Source organism: Pelmatolapia mariae, linkage group LG6 (assembly GCF_036321145.2).
Source record: "Pelmatolapia mariae isolate MD_Pm_ZW linkage group LG6, Pm_UMD_F_2, whole genome shotgun sequence".
Classification (NCBI taxonomy): Eukaryota; Metazoa; Chordata; class Actinopteri; order Cichliformes; family Cichlidae; genus Pelmatolapia; species Pelmatolapia mariae.
The window spans coordinates 30,546,977-30,570,493 of NC_086232.1; the positions used below are offsets into that span (position 1 = coordinate 30,546,977).

The 23,517-nt window shown below is 41.0% G+C and overlaps 2 protein-coding genes across 7 annotated transcripts in view; one reads left to right on the forward strand and one right to left on the reverse strand.

Annotated features, from left to right (window-relative positions):
* The first annotated feature begins 321 nt into the window (after positions 1-321).
* Positions 322-4,289, forward strand: LOC134628654 (UPF0450 protein C17orf58 homolog). Its single transcript, XM_063475394.1, has 5 exons — positions 322-424; positions 922-1,584; positions 2,485-2,571; positions 3,224-3,415; positions 3,938-4,289. The coding sequence occupies exons 1-5, from the start codon at positions 352-354 to the stop codon at positions 4,123-4,125; spliced, it is 1,203 nt and encodes a 400-aa protein (XP_063331464.1). The 5' UTR covers positions 322-351; the 3' UTR covers positions 4,126-4,289.
* A 5,775-nt stretch (positions 4,290-10,064) lies between these two features.
* The window catches only part of LOC134629322 (nucleosome-remodeling factor subunit BPTF-like), a 58,479-nt gene continuing 45,026 nt past the window's right edge, over positions 10,065-23,517 (reverse strand). For 5 of the 6 annotated variants that reach the window (XM_063476567.1, XM_063476565.1, XM_063476562.1 and 2 more), the window contains 5 exons: positions 23,217-23,390; positions 20,409-20,601; positions 19,734-19,818; positions 15,242-15,428; positions 10,065-12,472 (listed from right to left, as the gene is read on the reverse strand). In XM_063476567.1, coding sequence (XP_063332637.1) covers positions 12,436-12,472; positions 15,242-15,428; positions 19,734-19,818; positions 20,409-20,601; positions 23,217-23,390 — 676 coding nt within the window. In that variant the 3' untranslated portion in view covers positions 10,065-12,435. The other variant, XM_063476564.1, reaches the window with a different exon arrangement.

A 23,517-nucleotide genomic window follows, 5' to 3' on the forward strand; every position in this document is an offset into this window, starting at 1 on the left:
GTTAATTATTACTAAATAACTAAAAAGCAGAGTAATGTAACTTCAAACAGTCAACTGGAAACCACATCCCAGGAAAAGTTTCACTTTGAATAAAACCTGACTTTGTGTGAAGCAGACAATACGCACACAGTGTCACAGTTTCCTTACAGGCTGTAAACAACACTGCGGGCCTATTCAGAATCCGTGCATGAATGAAAGGAGTGTCACGTCCAAGTGTTTATTTTCTGTGTTTGGGACGTCCCACCACCTCCCTTTTCCATCCCATCTCCTTCCTGAGAGCTCCTATAAAAATCCCAGGAATCCCAACTGTGTAGCAGACCCCTGAAAGTGTGTCCACAGTGAGCTTGAAGGATGGCAGGGATTACTTTGACGCTTTTGTTTGTGGTGTTTCCTCTTTACAACACAGAGGAGCATGTCGTTAATGGTGAGTGGATTATTTTTCTTAATCTTTTTTGAACGCTGTGTTCAGTGACATTATTATCATTCATAAATAGCCTAAATATCTGTTATTACATGCAATTACAGATATACAATATGCTTTAGATGGAGAGTGACTTGACTTCATGTTGTACCTTTTAGGTTTAACCCTGTAACATTAAGTGCATCATATTTGATAGATGAATTTCTGATACCCTTACATCACCAGTGTGATGTTTTTAACCCTAACCCTCTTATGTGTTTTTGTTTTGCTGAGCAATAAATTGCACAAAAATGGCAGATGTAGCAAAAAATTATACAAATTAAGACTCACATATAGCATAATATTGTTTGTACTCTATTGATAATAGAGTAATGAGTAAGAACTCATCCACGTTTCAAGGAAGGTCCACTTTATCAATTACACAAAATTCATCCATTGTTGTAGATCTCTTTTTGCCAAACTGCGCAACTAAAGTGAAGCTTTGTTTCTATCGACTGCAGGTCTGTACACGCTGATAGAAAAGGGTCAGAGCAGCTTTGTGGATCCAGCTCTGAGCAATCAGAGCAGACTGGTGGTTAAAGAGCCCAACCTGCCCATCAACGAGCTCCTAGAGAAGAGCAGCAAGAGCAGCGAGTCCAAGTTCAGCCTTCATCCTCTTCCTTCTGTTGTGTGGCCTAAGCACACTGACCTGGCCCACATCCCCCGCCACCACAGTCCCCACAGCAAGAGCAAAAAGAGCCCAAAGAGCGACCGTTCGGAGGAGCACAACAGCGAGAAATCCAGAGGAGAAGTTGCTGGTCTGCATCCCAAAACCCAGGTCACAGCAGCTGCAGGTGCTTCCACCAACCGCACAGTACAGAAACCCAGTCAGGACGCTCAGTCCAACGTCAGTCCTCCTCAACACGGCGAGCCAGAGGGACACCCCAACTCCAGACCCAGGGCGCCGCCTCAGACCCAACCTCAGGCTCAGCCACAACAACCAGCTGTTCCCCCGCGCAAAGATCCCCCCAACCGACGCATGGACCCAGAGGAGAACCGGCCGGGGAAGTCCAGTCTCTATCAGTCTGGCATCAGTGCAGCGACCCGGAACAACAGCCGCCCGCCGGTGATCTTTAACCGGCGCTCCTCCAGCCTGCTTTATCAGTTTGACATCATGCGGCGAGGTATGGGAGGATTTCTTTTTTGTTTCCTGACCTCAAAATGTGACCTGTGCATAATTACAGAGCTGTCCAGATATCTTTTGATGGGATCTTTGAACCATACTCCCTTCTGGGAGTATAGATTTAAAATTATTAAACTTGAATAAGACTGTAGCCAGATGGGAACATCTTTGATCTTTAATATTACAATATTTCTCACTCGTAACCATCTGCAGCCTCTGGCCTTTAAACAATATATATTACAAGAGTGCAAATTATCAAAACAATAAAAACATTTGTTACAGAATGAAAAAGAGCTGCTTTGTGATAGTATTTTTCTTAGTGTAGTTTCATTAATGGAAAGTTGACATTTGATCACAAGAAAAGGCCCAAACTCAATTTTATTATAAACTTATAGCGGCAAAAAGTGGATCCTGCTGAGTTTAAATTTACACTGCTGTTTTTTTTCCTGTGCTTTAAATATCACTTTAATTATCACTTTGAAAAGTCCAATCTGTTGCTGTGCCAGTATATATGTCATGTATGCTGACACAGGTCACAGAGTTCACACAGAGGGTTGTGATGAGAGCGGTGGCTTTGTCTTTTCCTCTAGTAGGTAATTAAAGTCTCCTGCCACTAATTATAACCACTTCCCTCAATTCTGGCTGTCAATGCGTCCCCTGTGTGCAGTCCAGTCGTGGTTATAATGAAACTAATGCAAAGCAAGGGGGAAAGCTCTGATTTTGTAGTTAAGGTTAAAAAATGTACCACCAGCGTGATCCCGAGACACGGTCCACCTCCTCCAGCCCCCTGCCGAGGAATGTGACGCCTCGGTTTCGTAATGACAGCCTCGTCTTTTCTAACGATGCTGGAATGAGAGTCAGTCAATCCCTGACTCGCTGTGTTTGTTCTACTTCCCCACAGAGTCCGACTTCACACATGACACCTTCTGTGTGAGCGAGTGCAGGAAGGAGAAGGACGAGAAGGAGCATTACTGCTACAGTGAATTTGGTATGTGTCTAATGTGAGACAAACACAGACTGGTTTCCAGTGCTGGTCTTCTTTTTCACACACACACAAAATCACATTAACATGTTAGTCCTCTGGACTGTTGGGCTATTGTCAACCCTCATACTTTATGCAAACCTTGCTAAGATTTATTTTTTTGGAGTGTCACTCAGTTCCACCATCAAGTAAATTCTGAGAATATCTCCAAAGTCGGTAAAGTTTGGATGACTAATTTGCACAAGCTAGAGCAAAAGTACTTCAATTTAATTTTTGGAGTTAACTCTCCTTTTTAAATGTACGTATTAACAGCTGAATATCTATCTGTGCCTTTAAATTTTTGATAATAAAGAAATCTATATATGCAACACCTGGATTATGAAACTATGACCTTTGAGACTAGATGTAGTTTCAAGGAAATGCATTATTCACATGCATGGTTATGTTTGATCACTTAGACGCCAAAGCTAGAAGGAGCTTAGCCTGAAGACCAACAGTTTTTATATTAGATGAACAAAACAGAGTGCTTTAGGGGTGCTGGCAGCTGGATTTTCACCTCATAAACGCATCAAAAATATTGCTTCACCTTCAAAGCCTGAGTTATGATGATATAAAAATCTGATATTTTAAGATCTGATCATGTTTTTCTCTAACATAGCTGTCAATGGGATTGTCCATGACATCGACGTGTTACGCAAAGGAATCCGGCTCATTACACTGATGGTCAGCAGTGATGGCTTCTACAAGATGAGCCGTCTGTACGTGACCCCTGACAGCTTTTTCTTCAAAGTGCACCTTCTGGTCCTGGACACCTACAAGTGTAGCAAGCCATGCCCTGACATCAAACTGGGTAGGTGTTGCAGTGTAGCTCCTTAGCTCTAAAGGACAAAAAACTGGCTTCATCAGAGATAAACAGTCAACTGTCTGAATCCTTGCAAAGCATTACTGTGCAGGTTGAGCTCTCCTGAACGAGAGTAATAGCGGTGTACCTTTTAATTATGTTTATTTGTTGTTGGTTATGCAGTGTAGTTAATTGAATGATAAATATTATTTAATATTTACTCATATTTATAGTGTCTTCTAGCTGTTAAGTTCTTTGTTCATGAGTAATCAAGAGATGAGATTAAAGTAACAAATCGTGGGAAGTACAGAGTTTGATAATTGATATTTTACACGAATGCAACTCTTGAGACCCATAAATTAAAAACCATGTGACAACTTAACACCAAAGCGTCACTTTGTGGGATGTGGGATGTGGGAATTCCTTTTCCCTGAGATCAGCAGAACGTGTTTAGTGCAAACACAAAAATTGTTTGACTTTGCACTTTTTTCCCCCTCCGTCACTTCAACTTTCGCTCTCTTTCTTCCCAAGGGACCAGATACATCATAATGGGTCAGATCTACCACCGAAGACGCCACCTCCCCTCTGACCTCCTGAACCTGCTGGGCGGTAAACTGAAGCCCGGGGACGGCATCCTGAGAAGCAACAGCTACGTCAAGAGATACAACAAGCGGCGACACCAGAAAGCTCTGGAGGCCACGCGCTCCAGGTGTAGGTGAACCAGAGATAAGACTATCGCCCCTCGCTGCAGGGGAAGAGACACTGCAGCAGACGTGAACTGATCTCGGGTAGACAGAAGACATGTGGCAAAAGCATCGACTGAGTTTCATATGGACTGCTCTGATGCTAGCAAAAGACTGGATCAACTCCTTTTTACCGATCTTTGAAAATCCACAGTTGCTGGCTTGTGATCTTATTTTTTTCTTTTTTTCTTTTTACAGAAAACACAAGCAGCTACAATTAAATGGGTTTTATGATGTTTTTTCCATGAGGCAAATGTTATTTTGTCAACATACAAACTCTTCATCCATTCATGGCTGGTTCATGAAATCCTTGCATTAATAAGGCATTGCATGTAAAAGGGAAATTTCGCTCATCATTAGTTCCCATATTACAGAGTACCGAGTGGGAAAGTTTTTATGGAAGAGTAATGCTTTTACTTGAGAAAAGGGTTTTCTGAATAAACATTTGAATAGTAAATCATAACCTTTAACCCTACAATATCAGGATATTTGATTTTTGTCTTTAAAAAATCATTCTCACAGTACTCGGGGACATTTTGCATTTCTTTTCTCCCCCCAAAGAAATTCTTTCTTTAAATTCTCTAGATGATAGGGTTAGGATCCAAACATTAAGGCATTTAGGGTACACAGACCACAGGATGTTACAGAGATAATTATCTCAGCTTTCCTGTAAAACTTTACATAAAAAAAGCAGAGAAAGCCCCTCATTCCTTCAATTTAATGAGTGCAACAGTGTCCCCCCTACATAGTTTCCTCCAGTCATACTTTGGTTTGGTCTTTGAGAAATATACATGGTATTGCTAGATGAATTGTGGAATATGCTGTTAATTTAACAAAAACAAAAAGTTTTTTTTTCCCTTTAATTAAACGTTTGCTCTGTATTTCCACAATAACCTAACAACACAAAGACATGGAGCAAATCTGGTTGAACTGAAACACTTCTACGCATGACTGTTCCAAAATTACTCCAAATTCTTTTTTTTCTTGTAATTAACAGTTTCTATAACGTCTTGAAAACTTATAACATGTAAATCTTGCTTTAATTAGCCAATGGATGCAAAATATTGCATGGCATTGGACTGTGTTGGTTTGCAACACTCAGTCCTGTGCATGGCGTCACTGTGGGTTGATAATGGCAAGCAGGAAATGCGATATTAAAAGGAAGGGAATTGGGGGCCTTAAAAGCAGCACCAAACTTTCAGTGGAGGAGGAAGAGGAGGGGGAAGAAAAAGACAAAAAGTGAGCAGAGATTTTGCATGTCACGAGAGCGGCTTACTTCTCTAAGTTTAATTATATATTTCATGATGATGTCTGGCTAGGTCGACTGGGACATCAAAAGGAGTCTTGCTGAATGAGGAGGAGGTACGCTGTTGTTGGGAGTATGCCATAAATCTAATCGCGGGAATCTGATCCTCCGCACACCTGGACACACGACTGAAAGAAGTGCCTCCGTCACAGCTCCTTTTTGGAGTGCCTATTGCTTTCCTCTCTTGCAAACAAACACATACTCTTCTTGGACGGCGAGCATTCAAAAGGGGTATTTAAAGTATGTCGGCAGGATCAGAGGAAAAGTGAGGTGGGGAGCAAAGAAGAGGAGGAGGAGGAGGAATACAGACAGTTGTGTAAAATAATGCAGGGAGAGAAGTGAAATTGTAGAGACCGTGTTGTTGCGTCTGTCTTTCTTATTTAATAAAAAATCCCAGGCTCGACTGTAGTACGACCCTGAGCTCATGCTTCTTATGAGAGGGAAAAGATTTGCACTGAACGCTTACTTTGCTTTACTAAACATGAACTCAATAAAAGTGTGTATTTGTTTTGTACTGTGGCCCTGCGAAGAATTTATTTATCTTTAAACCAACACCCCCTGGCTCGTTTAGTCACACGTACACTACCAACAGTGATCCTTATTGTCATTCCCACTGAGAGCCGGACAAGGAGTCACCAACCTAATTAGAGTTTAGCAACCAAAGGTCTCGGCCTGGCCTCCACGAAGAGAGAGACTGACTTGGGAACTTGGATGTTGATCCAGGCAGCGCTGAGCCTCTTTTCTCCCTCTCTGCATGTATGTCAGCCCAGGTCAGTTCCCAGGCTCGATGAAGCCCCTATCTGGGATCAGCGCTGGAGGGAACAGATGCATACGGGCAGGAAACAGGAGCCTGCTGCACATTGTTGCTACTATCACAGTGGGAGCACATTCCTCATGACAGAGGATGTAAAGGAGGGGGAGGGGAGAAAAAAGGGAGGGGAGGTTGGGTGAAAATATCTATGAGCTGCTTCCTGTGTGAACGCCCCCCACAACCAACTTCGGGCTTGTGGTCATCTGTGGTGCGTTCAGCGTCCATTTGAATCTCTGGATCCATTTAGTGGTGAGTGGAGAGTTAAAGAGTGGGGGGTGGGTTGTGGAGAGGGGTGTGTGAGAAAAGTGAAAGATCAAAGCAGGAGGTGGCTGGATGTGTCATCTTGGTAATTTCATCACAGGAATAGATGGTGTGTCTCAGCGCAGGGGTCATGACCTTGTCCCTCATGCTTGCCTTGAGCATGCAGCTAACAATTTAAGCTGAAAGCTGAACTTCATATTTGAGTCAGATCAGCTCACCAAGGGACCTCAGAGGAACAATTAGCTGTGGCTCCTGCAGAGACCCTGTTTCAGTTGCTTCAGACTGCCTCTCATCTAACCTCTCTATAAAACAGTTCCCAACAAGACAAGTGTTTCTCATCATGTCAATTCAAATTACCATGGGTCACTGGGAGTAATCTACCCCAGTTTGCCCAGTTAATAAACCAGTATTGTTTTAATACAAAAACAGGTGTAGCTACAGATATCGAAAGTAATGTTAATATGTAATTTCCAAGTAATAAAGTAGCAAGAAGTCAGTGAATTTGTATTGCGGTGTACCCCAAGGTTCTATTGTTGGTCCTGTTTGGTTTACTGTATGCATGCTTCCTTCTCAGGAAATGATGATATTCCTTTTGCATCTTTTTTTTTTTTTTTTTAATTGAATGCATTATTAGAGAAAACATGATAAGAGGGGGGAAGAGATGGAATATGCATCTTAGTTAAGCTATGTAAAATAGATAAAATGTTGCAAATGTACCAATTCTTAATAACTGAGCTTCCAGATTGGAAATTAGATTTCTCCAAAGGGTGGTTTGGCTCAGCCTAAGGGTGAGAAGTTCAGTCATTGAAGAGAGACTCAGAGTAGATAAATGCTACTCCTCCACATTGAAAAGAGCCAGTAGAAGTCATTTGGGGATCTGATAAGGATGCCTCCTGGATGTCTCCTGGGTGTAGTGTTCCGGGCATATCCTGCTAAAGGCCCCAGAGTAGACACAGGTCATGCTGGAGAGATTATGTCTCTCGGATGGCCTAGGAACACCTCGTGTTCCCCAGGTTGAGCTGGAGGAGGTGCCTGGGGTGAGGGAGGTGTGGGCTTTGCTGCTTAGGCTGCTGCATCTGCAACCTGGCCATGGATGAACGATAGAAAATGTATGGATAGATTTTCTCAATTTTACACCAAGATTGACAGGTATCGTCTTATAGAAGCATTTGTTTCTGAATCAAGGAACCGTGCCCCTCAGGTATTGGAGGGGCTTATTGCCATGGACGTAATTATTTAGGTCTGTCGGTGTTTTAAAGGCTCACCTTTCAGCACACTCACTTCACCAGATGCACCTTGTTTCTTTTCCTCACCTTTGATTGGGTGTGGTGCTTGCCCTTAATTGCATTCACCTGTCACTCGTTATATAAGGACTGCACTCACCTACAGCTCACTCTTTCTTCACTCCCACATGGGGCGGCAGCTGAGGAAAGTTTCTGTTGAGTTTCCTGAGTTTATGTATTAATTTGAGTTACTGAATAACTTAAATCATACTTTATTTCCTTTCAGAGTTAACAGTCCATGTGTGTCTTTCCTTTATATGCATTATTCAAATAAAACGAGAAACCTACAAGTAATTGCTGACTGTTCATTCTCATCCTGACCGGATAAGCCATGATGGTAACAATCTCCAACCTCCTCTGAACCTTCCTCCAAAACAGTTGTTTTATTAAAAGCTATGAGCAGATTTATTTTAAAACATGGGCCTCGGCCCAGCGTAGATGTGATTACCTTTTGGAGATGCTCCAGATCCTGAACTAAGAATTTTTGGAGGGATTCTTTACCATTGTGAGATTTGAAAAAATGGCCATTTTTACTCAAATGGTTACAAATTGAAAGAAAAAATGTGAGAGATCATCCTGTTGTTTGTTCATGCACAGTGGTTGAGCATTTCTTTTGTGCTGAAAATTGGTTGACTGTTTATATTTCATGCTTAATTGGAGACTATGCATGCTGTTATTTCATCTCATATCATCGGCTGTGGTTTTCTCTTTACCAGTGTCAGTAAAACATCCCTGGACTGCTTACTGTTCTGCTCCTGATCATTCAGTTATCAATATGGTCATGTCTCACTGATTCAAAGGGAAGGGACGCTTCTTGTATGGACTTAAAATGTTATATTTATATGCAGTAACCTATTTCAAAATTATTATCATACCTGCCTGACTTGCTGTTTGAGGCTTTGGGAGACTTGCTGTTTGGGGTTTAAAGTTAGAATTAACTTTAGATTAACGTAAGGGTTAGATAGTTAAACATGGTGGCTAAAATTAGGTTAAGATTTTGGTGTACACTTTATGTGTACACTTATCAGCTCTCTTATTAGGTACAACCTGCTAGAACTGTATTTAATTGCTTTCTCTTTCAGAACTGCTTTCGTTCTTCACGGCACAAATTCACTAAGGAGAGGAAACATGGCTCAAAGATTTTTGTCCATGTTGACACAACAGCATCAAACAGTTGCACCTCCAGGGTGGGAATTGTCCATTCCACCATATCCCAAAAGCTCTATTGGATTGAAATCTGATGACTGTGGAGACGGTATAAGTACAGTGAACTTACTGTCATGTTGAAGAAACACATTTGAAAAGACTTGTAATTTGAGACATGGCGTGTTATGCTTTTGTAAGCAGGCATTAGAAGAATACACTGTTATCACAAAGGGATGGACATGATTAACAACAATACTCAGGTAGGCTATGGTTTTTAAAGGGGCACACAGTGTACCAAGAAGACACCCCCAACACCACTTGATACAATGCTGGATGGACTCATGCTTTCATGTTGTTTATAACAAATTCTTGATCCTAACACTTGAACCCAATTTTCAATTGTCCAATTTTGGTGAGCCTGTGTGAACTGTAGCCTCAGTTTCCTGTTCTTAGCTGACAGGAGTGGCACCCAGTGTAGACTTCTGCTTTTGTAGCCCATCTGCTTCAAGGCTTGTTGTGTTGTGCGTCCAGAGATGCTCATCTGCATACCTTGCTTGTAATGAGTGGCTATATGAGTTACTGCTGCCTTCCTTTCATCTAAAAACAGTCTGTGCTCTGACCCATCAACAAGACATTCTCACCCAGAGAACTGCTGCTCACCAGGTATTTTCTCTCTGTTTAGAGTTAGATCCCATCAGTTTCTAAAATACTCAGACCAGCCTATGTGACACCAACATTATGATCAGCTTGAACTTCAGCAGGTCTTCTTGACCATGTCTACAAGCCTAAATGAGCTGCTGCCATTTTGGGTGATTAGACGTTTGTGTTAACGAGCAATTGAGCTGCTGCAGGTCGCAAAATGACTGGTGAGGCTATGTCCTCACAAAGAGCCATTCAAACATACCTTTGTCTGCGCGGGGGGACACAGAGTGGAGCAGACAGAAGTCTCTTTGGGGGGAAACACTGATCGAAGACATTTGTTTTAGACAAAATATGAGAACTGCTCATCCAAACAACCTTAAACTTGACTAAAACAATACACGAAAAAACAAAAACAACCTTGTACTAAGCTTAATAAGCAGAGACAATGAGAGAAAACACTGGTGTCAAAAACATTACTTTATTATCTAGGATGAAATGTCCTATCAAGTACAAAAGAGAATCTCCTCAGAGTTGCCACAATCTGTTAAAAACATAGAGTACTTTTTATCTGCAGTTACGTTTTTTTTTCTTTTTTCCAACATTACTCAAAAAACTGAGAACTTTTCATTGATATGAATAAATAATACAAGAAATGCAATGTCAATATAGACGTTATGCTGAACTGGTTGGTTTCTTACAAAAAAGAAAAACTCTGTACAAGAGTTACTGTGTCACTCTACCCCGTTCAAAACCTTTATGCTCACAATATGCAGCACTTTTAATATAAAGGGCAATTTCACCTAAATGTAGAGTTCACTTTAAAGAGAAAAAAATAGACAGTTAAAATATACAGGCGGGCTTAGTTGCTGGTTCAAATAGTGAAAAATAAAAGTTTCTACTGCTCTAAAAATCTCTCATCTCTACATATTTGGACAGCAATAATATACAATAGAGATTACAAACAGTGGATAAAGCACATTATCGTCAGATTACAAAGTGACCCATGTTTGAAAAGACAGACGTATGAAAGACATACAAACACACAGAAGATGACAGAGGCTACTTTATCTCTCAACTCTAATTAAAACACCCGAAAATGTAAAAACTTTGCGAGTAAAACTGAAACGTTTCCTGATTATAAACAGTCTCCAACATATAAACTAAAAGACAACTGCAACTTTGCCTTTTAACGGCTCCCCTCCTACAAAACGGATGATCACAAATTACAAAAATGCTCCCAGAAATGCCAAAAATGCAGTTATAAAATTTTCATACAAACCCCACGGTACAAAGACTCCCCAGTCCCCCCCCCCTCCACTCGGAGTTTACCCTGCTGCCGCGGACCGCAACATAACTGAGTTGATTGTGAGTGGAAAAGTCCATTACCCAATTACTTAACCATGCTTTGAGGCAGAGTTGAGAGACAGATGTGAGCCAACCTGTCAGCTTCAGTGAATTATGCTGGAAGAAGTGGCTGAAAGATAAGGAGAGACAGACTTACAGACTCAGCCACCGACAGAAATGGACACCGGAGTTCGATGAGAGGAGGGTGGAGTACTTGTAGGTCGGTTAAGCCTCGTACAAGTTTCACCTTCCCTGAAGGCCTTTTAAAAAATAAAAAAAATAAATCCCCCTCCCTCTCCTTATATATTGACCTTTGCCTCTTTCAACTAGTCATGTTTAAGGAGGCACAAAACTGACTTTTTGTTTTAACTTGCATTTTAGAAGAACACTAAATGGAAAAAAGGTCAAAAGAACGGCAGGATGCTGTGGGTGGGGCAGCTTATTCTGGGTGTTCCCTGTGGAAATTAACATGAAAGCACTGCTGCACTGAGACAAAATGAATACCCCCCCCCCTCCCCCCCTCACATGATGTCCAATTTTATTTTATTTTTTTACAAAACTGAGCTTCTGTTACAGGGGGATCATCTCAGCATCAGCAGGCTGCTTTGATAATATACAGTGAAATGTGACCCTGAAAGACACATTGAGTTATACGAGGCTGGTTCATGCTTCATGCAGCACTACAAACCTGAAAACAATGTGGTCAGTATAACTAGGTCTAATGTAAGGTGATGCTGCGTCTTCAGGACTGGCTGAATGAAGTTGGTCTGCAGTGCCGACCTATCTTTGTGGGGTTATTATTTTTTCCTGGTAAAAACAAAGGTGGCGCTTATTGAATATGAGGGAAGTCAACTCCAAATTGCACATTTAGCTTCAGATGAAACATTTCCCGACATCGGCTGTGCACGTTTTACAGCAGTTTCCAGTTGAAGCAGTGGCTAAAATCGAGCGGGATGTTTGCATCGTGAAAAACGCGACAGGATGAAGTTAAGAAAGGGGCACAGAAGGTGACACTTTGCTATATATAACAAACAAACAAAAAAAAAACAGCCATCAGCTACACAATGAACTTCTAAGAGTCTGCTGCTGCTTTAAAGATTAGACTGCCACCGACCATCCAACCAGCGCTGCTGCCTCGCCATCTGCGCTCTCCAGGCTTTCTTCTCATGGAGGGGCTACACTGGCAGGGATGGCTGGTTGGGATGTAAAAGGCTGCCAGAGAGTGAGTCTGCAACTGCCCTGCCCCCTGGTATGAAGACGAGACTGACATTTTTGATGACAAATGAACCTTTTTCCAATTCACTTCTTTCCTCTCAGCACTGCAGGTGCCAGGTGAGGTGTTGTGTGAGGTGGGGGCGGCGTTCCTCCAGAGAGGAGTCGGGTTCGGACGCAGCCTGACTTGGACCACGCTTCTTAATCAGTCAGAGGAAACCACAAGCCGGGTCTGTGTGACACCTGGTTTGTTTAGTTTTTTGTTTTTTTTTTAAGCAGAGCTAAGAGGCAGCTGACTGCAGTTTGTTGTTATGTGACCTACAGAAACAGGCAAAGAGAGGAGGAAGAACACAGTTGGAAAACTTCTTGTTGTTGTTGTTGTTTTTCTTCTTTTTTTTTTTTATTAAAGGCTTTACAAAGTGACAAATATGCGACTAGGGGAAAGTACAAAAAAAAAAAAAAAAGCAATAGCAAAACATGTATTGGATGCCAGTGGGTCAGACGGGTTGTTGCAGACCAAGCAGCCATGTTGGTGAAATGTTACTGAAATGCGTGTTTTTGATGTCGACCCAACAATAAGTATACAGAGAGTCTTTTTTTTAAAAAAAGATTTATTTTTTATTATAGTGGAGACCGCTAAGCTCGCCATATTCTGAATATGAAAGCTAAACTAGATTTTTTTTCTTCACTCTACTTTGTTTTTACAGCGTAAACCATTATTTCCTTTATAACATAAAACATATTCCTTCACAAAAAAGATAAAATATGAACATAAAATATAATACATGGGTACAGCCAATAAAGAAAACGTAATGAATGTCAAAAAAAAGAAGAAAAAAAAAATGAGGTAAAAATGTTCTGCAGCATGTTATAATGGCAAAAAAAAAGAAAAGAAAAGAACAACAGTTCTATCAAAACATAAGTAAAGTGTGTGTTTGTGTCGCTCAGGTGTGATTTTACAGTCAAAATCAACACCTGTGATCAGAAACTGAATCTCAGAGACAAACAAATTTAGCAAAACTTCTTTTTGCCTCAACAAATTGTCATCTGGTGGAAGAGTGTAAAAAAATACATTTTCCCTTGAATGGTTTGTGTGACCAACATGGCTGCCATTGTTTTTTTTAATTTTTTTTTGACAGTAGAAACTTTTTTTCTCCTTTATTTGCTTTTAAAATAAAAAAAATGATCACACCTAACGTGTGTCTTAATATATGCACTTTCTTACAAAGTTTTTAATGCTGTTTTTTTTAAAACAAGTGAAAACAGCAACATCCAGGATAGCGAATTATGTTTTGTTTGTTTTTAAGAGTGACCCCGGCACCCAGGAGTCTGACATCACAATCTGCAAGAGAGAGACAGAGAGAGAGAGAGAGAATGGATGACGTCAGTACATGCAGGTGAAGTACGTCGCCACCTCAGGCACATAAAGCTGGATGCAGACCACAAGACTTACTGAGCACATTAAAACATCGTGGCTCAAATGCTCACAGGCACTCCACTTTCTCAGTTAGGAGACGCCCGCTTCCCTCCTCGCCCTATTTAATCAAACTAATGCACACATACACAAAGAAAGCCACCTGAAAGATAATGTGACTGCATTCCTGCCATCTTGTAGAGTGCATCCGACCAAAGCAATCACATGGCACAGAGAGGACAGCTCAAGATGAGTTCAGAGGCACGACCAAGCACAGGCAGACAGTGGAGAAGGTGTCAGGTATAAAGTTGCATCTACACAGGTCTGACTTCCACAGATCATTCCCTACGCTCTGTCATACAAGATGTCGGGTTGAATGGTAGAAATCAGGCTTTTATGTAGCTGCCAGCATGAAGTGCACCGTTGACACGATGAAAGCCTGAGCAGGTTTGTTGTTAGGAGTGCAAAAATGAGCTGACTGAAGCCTGAATGTGTGAAAGTGTGAAGGTCGCACTGATAAACAGTGAAGGTGTGAATGAAAAGAAAGACTGTGCATGAAAAAAAAAGAAAAAAAATATCCAGTAATCAAGCAAACAACTCCAGCAAAACATTATCGACGACTATATAAATCTGACAGAGTGAAAGATTTGAATGAGACTTTTCTATTCTTTTCTTTCTGAAGTGTGTACTCCTCATCTGGTTGGTGTCAGTGGATAATGTGAAATTTGTTACAAATACAGGATGCTGTGCCGAAAACCTTGCGATTGGTTTTGGTCACTTGCAGGTTGCTGCAGTCGTCGGCAGTTTGCATGGAAGATGGCGAATTGTCTGCAAACTTCTCCCTGAGCTTTATGCAAAACAGAAATAGGGACCTCAAAGTGAAAGCTCTGCTTTAATGCTCCAACCAAAACATCTGGAAAGGCCCAACTTTTACTCGTGAAAGCAAACGTTCTCTATTCCAGATCTGCATCGCACTTATTGGTTTCTTTATGGCTCAGACAGTGAGCGGCGAGTGTTTGTCAGCATTTTCCATGCAGACTATTGGCAACTGTGGCAACCTGCCTGCAACCTCCAGCAACCACCTATGAACCAGGTTTCCCTAGCGACTGGAGGTTGCCAGGGAGTTCTCTGACTGGTCTCTATGCCTGTGAAACTGGGGCTCTAAACATGACCATACTGGATCCGTATCTGTAGACCTTCTGTTTGCAGAGGAAAGCCAATCAAGAAAGCTGGCGTAAATGAAGGGTAGCTGAAAAGGGAAGGAAGCTGTACTGAGTTTTGTATCAAGGCCCAGAATTATATTTAAGATAGGGCTCTTTAACAGTGTTACTGGCTTATTTTAGACAGAAAAAGCTTGGTTGTTGGAAGAACGTTTACCCAAAAAAGGAAGACAATTAAAACATTGAGGAGAACCACAAGATAGTGATCCAGGAGTTAATTAATTGGTATTTTTCTGTGAGAGATTAATTTTTATTGCTCTCACTAGAGAAAATCTACCAGTCAGAGTCAATCATATAGGGCTACAAGTGAAACTTCTAATTAGTTGGTGTCTTTCTGAAAGACAATTCAGAAACAAGTTCTCTCTGACTCTGGGGATTTAAAAAAAAAAAGCCCATCTTCGAAAGTACCCCGCTGCCATTTTGTTATCCTCATCATCCTCACCGTCATCTTACCTGCTGGCTTTGAAGCCTTTGAGTTTCTGGACAAAGAAGTTCTCCAGAACCTCGGCACACTGGTAGAAGGGCGAGTCGCTGGGGTTGTAGTAGCGGCAGTTGTCGAAGATTTTGGTCATGTCTGCTACAAACTCCGTCAGCTTGATGTACTCGCGTTTCTGTAACCTCTCCTCCATGGTGGAAAGGTCTGGCAAAGGGAGATTTAAAGATTTGGTTTGGTAAAAGATTTGATGGCAAGTTTGTAATATGAACGTCATTTAATTGTTAGTTTCTGGCAGAGAAATGCATCACATATGCGGAAACAGAGCACAAATATCTGGGTTTTCTAATCGATTTCGTTCCACAAATCAGCATGCTTGCTTCAAAGTAATTGCAGCTTATGTGGTATGTGCTTGACAGACGTTCAAATATGTTTCGTGGAAGCACAGAGCGTCGCTTTATATGTGACAGCAAAAATCCACAACCTCTGCCAGCATTAACCTCGATCTATTCAGCCTTCCAGATTAGTTACTGAGACGTGACCAATTCGTCATTCCTGAGGAGAGCGCCATTATCTAAGAGTCATTTCTGAGGGGGTGGAAAAAAGCAAAATGGTTATCAGTGCCTCTCTTGAAAGGGAGCTTTGAGAGTTGCTAACCTTTTTAAAACAAGTAGAAAACTTAAGAAAATAAGAGATTTAGCAAAGAAGCTAACTGGCAACAGATGAGGCTCTACATAATCTGCCGTTGCTGGCAGTTCTCACTGCGTGGCATCCCCAGGGCTGCGTTTCAAACAAACACATCCGACTCTTAACCTCTTTAACACCCACCCAGATGGCCAGAGGCTTACAAACCTCATGGTCAATGTCAAAGACCTCCTTCTTCTCTGTCATCAGATTTCATCTCAAAACCCTCCAAAAACTACCAACGGCAGCAGCTTCACCAGCCAAAAGCTCTTTTTATTTTTTGTAAACCAACAAGGACTTTTTCTTGCGGTGGACGGGTGAGGGGAGGACTAGAGTTTCCAGGACCAGGCCAACGGGAGCTGAATGTGGGGCTGGTCCCTTTCCACAGGGAGCCCGGCAGACACGGACCAGCTCATTAACGGTTTGTTTGGATGGAAGTTCAAAAAGGCCCTGTTGACGCAAGTCCCCATTTACATGGCCGGTTTGATCTGAGTTGGAGGGCTTCCTCCGTGTTGCCCTCCCGGCGTGTGGTGTTTTTTTTTTTTTTTTTTTTAAATGTTTAAGATATAGAGCCTGGGTGTTACTTCCAGAGCCTAAAGCAACTCCAAGATAAAAAACCAGCACTACAGAAGCAATTTTATCGCCTACACAGGGATAACTCCCAACCAATCCCATTCCAAGTAACTCAAATTACAAAGTACAAATTATGTACCGACTCCCACTTTTGTTTTTATATTTTTCTCCTCAAGGAGGCTACACACTCCCAACAATTACAGTGCTTTTCATCACCAATCCCTTAATTGCACCTCAAGGAGACAAAGTGCGTGGAAGAGCGAGGAAACATAATTGTGTCTTTCATCACATGGCATGTTTTATAAAGACTGCTTAAGACTGATGCTGTGAAGATACAAGATGGGAGGACAATGCGAAGGTGGAATGTGAGGATGCATCCTGTCATAATGAAACCAACCCTAGAAGTAGATCACACAGCTATAAAAAAGAAAGCTTGATAGTTATAGAGAGTGTTGCATCATATCATATTGAGCACCTTACATATGTTTTTACTGAGACAACCATCATATACAAAGTCCTTAATACAACCATTTATTAATCAATATTTTGCAATATTTTCAAAATGCACAAGTTATAGTAGTAGTTAATATATGCAACAGTTAAATTTTACTGATGCAGCTTTGCACAAATTATTATAATAAATACAAAAACACCTTCACAAATGAGCTTTCTGGGAAAATTAACCTTCAGCAACATCGCCTAAAAAAGGTATTTACCTTAAAAAAAAAAAAAAAAAAATCAATGGTATGCTGCAGAAACTAATCACCATATGCAATTTTAGTAAATGAGCTGAAACTCTTTAGATTCAGTGATATCGCTTTCAAGATTTCCAAATTGATGTGGGTTTCATTTCATTTCAGAGAAAAGGCTTCAGGAGTTATATTATGTAGACAGAAAATGTCAGAAAAGTTTAGAAAAAGTTTGGTTAAAATGTGCACAAGTATAAGTTCAGAAGTAACACAAACAAGGCTCAAATCCAGACCAGACGGCAACCTGCGGGGTTGAAAAATGAAGCCAGCACAGGAGTGTCAAAAACTCCCACAGAGGCTGGCAAAAAAAGTGAGGCAATCCCCATAGAGTCCCTTATCAAAATGCCCAACCACCTGTTATATTAACATATTTACAGCCCGGTACAAAAGCTGTTTGTTTTTCTTGTTTCTATAGCTAATTTAACAGTCCGAAGCACTTGAAATTAGGGATGGACCGATCCGATATTACGTATCGGTCTGATACTGACCTAAAGTACTGGATCAGATATCGGAGAGAAATAAAAACAAATGCAATCCGATCCATTAAATATCACAAAAGCACCTCACAAAACTTGCGACATGGTGTAACTCAGCTCATAACCTTAGCACGTCGGAGCAGTATGCGTCACGTGACAGAGCGGCTGAGCGTGCGAGACCTCTCAGCGGTCTGGTTCAGCATTTGGAGCCTCGCTACCAAACCAGCATTTCATCGCCGAGAAAGTTATCCCAGAGAGAAGTAAAGCAAGTGTGTAAGTTCATCTCTGAATGTTTGTAACGCATTCCCACATTAAGCTTAACAACTAATATATGGAGTGACTGCCTCTTCTCTCTCCCTCCCTCTCCTGTTGCTACTTCAATCATGAAACTGATCAATGATCAGCTGATCGTCTTTTCTGTCGCGACTCCCGTCTCTATTGTTTGTTTTGGCCCACTTTGCACCAGAAAGAGGAAACCAGCGGCTGAACAACAGCAGCACGTTTAAGCTTGATAAGCTGTTGTTAGAATTTATTTAATATTACTTTCTACACCAGGATCCTTTTCTACGTAGCTGACGGCTGGTAACTGTGCAGGGGCGGGTCTAGCAAAGTTTTGCCAGGGGGGCAGGTAGGGCATTAACAGGGAAAGGGGGGCACAAAGACATACTTTTCTTTCTTATTTTCATTTATAATGTCGAGCTTTTAATAAATAATTATCTGAATCTTACAACCAAAGTTTTAATCTGATGTAAAATGTATAGAAGTCCATTACTGTATATAGTAACTATTAAGTCTAATATACCCTAGTAAGCTATACTACTTTTTCCTTTGGGAAGGTACCATCTGTGCAGTCTGCAGTTCTGTTGAAGAAAGATGTTGAATCCATTTAAATATTGTAGAAAAAGAATTGATTTCTGTGCATTTTTTTTACACGTGCATTCGATTAAGGTTGATTACGTCGATTAAGCATCACGAGGCAGAGGGTGGGGGGTGGTTCACTATTTTTTTATTGCTGGGAGTTGGCAACCCTATTAGTTAGGTTGTTTAATATTTCTGCTAAGTACTCTTTAAAATACCAGAATAGGGAGGATGGAGTAGGTTCAAGTTTATTAGATTGATCAGTATTGCTGAACTATGAAATATTTTGGGTGCAGTGTATTTTTTGCATACAGGTATAACAGAATAGCTTTAGTGTTTTGTTTTTTAAAACTTGAGTATGAATTTATACAAAATGCAGCAAGATATTAAAAAACAGTTTTATTGATTAAAAAATACACTATATCGGATATCGGCAGATATCCAAATTTATGATACCGGTATCGGACATAAAAAAGTGGTATTGTGCCATCTCTACTTGAAATGAAGGCAACTGAACTTCTTTTTGGTCACCTCTGATCCAAGAAGCTTCTTCAGTGCTAAAAAACTGATGGACATGTATTTAACCCCAAGTGTGGTTGTCCTCTTGGAGCCCCTGAGAGTCACTGACCCGCCCCTGTAACCATCTGTGAATCAACGCGTGGGTCATTACTGTCATCATGGGGAAAAGGTGTGAATTACCTTCCTGAGACACTGTCCCATCCCTCCAACATGTGAGCTTTTAAGGTCACATGGGTCAAGCTGTGAGTGGGGATCGGACTGCATTAGAGGTGACTGATAGTTGGTGTCTCTGTTTGAAGTGCCTATCTGGATTTTGTTGAGGATTAATGTTGAGGGTGTGGCCCCTTTGACTGACATACTTGCAGACTTGTAGCTGTAACTTATACTTTTAACTTGTAATCGCACTTGAAATTTGTGCTTTTGTTTTGGGAGTAAAATTCTAATATTTTATTAGTTTAGTTAGGTCACTTCTAGCTCCAAAGAAACAATAAAACTCTAACATTGAGGCTATAAGATGCATCCAGAAACCGATGGGTGACATCCAACCTTCTGCCCATCCTGAATAGGATTATATAACGTTTTATAAATAAGACAAGAGCTACTAACTGCTCTTTTACAAATTTAAATAACTGAATTCACAACAGTGCACTCACCCATTGGTTCCTTGATAACCCTGTAGTAGTCTGGGGCGTCGTTCGTGTCCACTGGCTCCAGGAATGGCCACGCCATTTTATGTGCCTGCAGAGGTGGGAGAGACAAAAAAAAAAAAAAAAAAGGAAATAAAGACAAAGAAAGGCGCTTGAGAAAGCTGAAACCAATGAAGAAAAACAAACAGCACCATGAAAATTACAGTGAAAGCAGGTGGGTCAACACAGATGTTCTCTCTCACTTTCTCCCACATTTCACACACACACACAGACACGCACACACACACAGGCTGCTGGACAGAAGGAGGAGAAAATTAGAGGAGAAGAAAGAGAAAAGAAAGGGAAGCCAGAAAAGACGTCGAGGCCAGGCAGCTGTCCAAGTAGGGGGAGCCAAACCCATCAGATAAGACGCACACAGAGGACTTTTGTTTGCTGCTCTTGCATTGTAATGGGGAGCTACGTTAGTGTTTTTCCCCATTGCTGATAATAAAACTACAGTGCTGCTGATTCAGATACTGCTCGGTGTCTTTATGTACTTGTTTGTGACCCCCATAAATAAGCTTCTGTGACTCAACCTTCTCTTCCACAGCACACATTAGCAGGTAGTCTGGGCTGGAGGGTACGACCCCATCTCTCATGTGAGAAGTGAGCTTGTGCAGCAGCTATAAATCTTCTGTTCACCTGTAAGGAGCGCAGAATTCTTCGCAGGCCATCGTAGTCCTTGTCGGTGAGCGGTGTGAAGACCGTCATGGCGTCCTCTGTCGATTGACACTGAGGACACACGTATTCGTCGATGTGGTTGGCCTCGCTCTGCAGGATTCCCACGCAGCGACCGTGGTACCAGTTCTGACATCGATCGCAGCCGATGTAAAACCTGAGTAGATGAAAAGTACACACGGATAGGTGTCATTTACATATAAAGCACTTAAGATGGATTCCTATTTGAAACATGCACATATTGATAATTAAAAGAAAAAGAATTGTTTGCTTGGATAGTAAAGTAAGTAAGTAAGTAAAGTTTATTTATTAAGCGCTTTTCATAGACATGTAGTCACAAAGCGCTTCACACAGAGATTAAAATAAACAGAACAATAAATAGCAAAATGCACAATATACACAATATAGAATTTAAATGTAAATTAAAAAATATAAAAATATAAAAGGCATTGGTCAACAGAAAGCTTGTTTAAACAGTAAAGTTTTTAACTGTTTTTTAAAGGATTCCACAGAGTCAACCAAACGTAGTTGTAGAGGTAGACTGTTCCACAGCCTTGGTGCCACAGCCTGAAAGGCTCTGTCCCCTTTCGTCTTCAGACGTGTTCTGGGAGCAACCAACAAACTCTGAGTCTGTGAGCGGAGACGGCGAGCAGTAGTGTATTTTGTGAGAAGCTTGGATAAATAATCTGGGGCTTGGCCATTTAGTGCTCTGTATGTTAAAACAAGAATTTTAAAACGAATTCTAAAATCTATTGGGAGCCAATGTAAAGAACATAAAATAGGAGTGATGTGAGCTCGCTTGCTAGAGCGAGTTAGTAGTCTGGCTGCTGCGTTTTGTATAGCTTGGAGGCGAGAAAGAGATGATTTATCCAAGCTGGTAAACAGGGAATTACAATAATCTAAACGCGATGACACAAATGCATGGACAATTTTTTCCAGTTCAGCAAAGGAGACCATATGTCGCAGTTTAGAAATATTCCTTAAATGAAAGAAACAGGAACGAGACAGAGATTTTACGTGTGAGTCAAGGCCCAAAGAAGAGTCAAATATTACTCCAAGATTTCGAATATTTGGCTTAGCGGAAGAACAGAAAGGGGCAAGAACCTGACTGATTTTAGAATATAGATCAGGAGGAGATATGATCATGGTCTCTGTCTTGTTCATGTTTAAAACAAGGTAATTGTTAGAAAGCCAATCAGAGATTTGAGTTAAAGCCTGGACTAGGGTGGACAGCCTATCCAGCTGATGAGGCTTAAAGGACATATACAGCTGAATGTCATCGGCATAGAAATGATAAGAAAGGTCACTAAAAGACTGAATAATGCCAGCTAAAGGAAGCATATAAAAAGAAAATAATAATGGACCCAAAACTGAACCCTGTGGAACCCCGCAGGTTAGGGCAGCAGTGTTAGAGGAGAACCTATCAGTCCTAACAGAAAAGGTCCTGTCTGATAAGTAGGAAGAAAACCAGTCTAAGGCGGTGCCAGATATACCAGCCAAAACCATTTAGAAGCCATTTTTCATGTCTATGCTTACACGCTCTTCACAGGAATGCTAATGCTTATATCTTTGCTATGTTTCTCTGTTTGCTTGACTTTTTGTGTGGAATATTTTAAACTACTATTTTAAACTACTTATTAAGAAAGTCTTATTTACCGAATGAAACAACAAGGTGACACGTAATAACAGTTGGTAAAAATGATTCATTTCTTTACAAATGAATAAACTCTGTCCATTAAAAACAGCTGCAGCAACCAACTGGTCGTCCAAAGGGTTCCAGGTGCTGCACATTCAAACTCTTATTGACTGCTTTTGATCACAGGCCACCTGGTAGAAGGCAACCTGTCTCCAAACAGTTGCAGGTCAGACTCAGACTGACTGGCAAAGTTTTGGAATTAGTTGCTGTCTAATGTATAAACTCAGATTGCCAACACACTGCAAACATTCTGAGGCAGTTTATGCGAACCAGTGCAAATCATCTGCAACACATCTCTTTGCAATAGTGGACTTGACTCAAGGGGTTGCCAACTGGTTATATTCAGAAGTAAAATTGAGGTTGCTGAGCACCTATTGCATTACGCAAGTAAATCTGTCCTGACGCAACTGCGTCACTATTTGTGGAGGAATTTCTGTTTCAAGCTGCTGGATTCTGAATGTATGTAGTTAATATGAATTTCTGTCAAGGTAGACGGCAACAGATTTGAGATTTTGTTTGTGTATTACAAACAGATTGCACGTAATTGCCAACTTGACCCCGATTAACTGTAAACTGATATCAGACTGACTCTATTTTATTGCTGTCTTGATGCACCAAAGTCACTTTGAAGACAGCAACTGACTGCGAGTTGTCACAGACCCCCTCCCCATCTTCCAAGTAACCATTTCAAAGGCAAACCAGATGTTGTTGTGTTGCGGTCTCAAATCACTGTTTTTACTAGTGCAACCGTAGCATAATACAGATTTTGATATAACTGGATTTAAGGAGCTTAGAAAGAAATTTAAGAAGTCCTCGATGACTGAGAACCTACACAGACATAACTGGATTGCTACTTTCGACCTTCAAACATTAGAACTGTATAGGGAAAAAAAGTAAAACATAAATATACTAAAGAAGACACATTTTCATCAGTTCAAAATAAACGCTACGGTAAAAATGAATGAACCAAGATGAGTTTAAGGAAATTGCAAAAGGAGCAAAAATAGCAACTGTGTCTGAAATTCTCACACACTCCATTAAGCTGAATTTAAAACAATTAAAAACTTGCTCCTTACTGTGACTCGTCATATGGTGTCTGACAGATGCAGTACAGCTCCTCTGTGCTGCTCTCCTGGCCCCGCTTACACTCCACACAGATGTAGTCATCCATTTTCTTGGCCTCCTTTTCTGTGATGCCCACACATTCTCCGTGATACCAGTTGGTACACAGATCGCAGCCAATGTAGAACCTTTAGAGAGAACGAGGACACACAGGTGTCACTGTAGACAGTCACCGGTTTACAGTAAGTCAATAAATACAATAAATTTTAGTTTTAAAAATAAACAGATTTGTTCTGCAATAGAAGACAGGTTTAA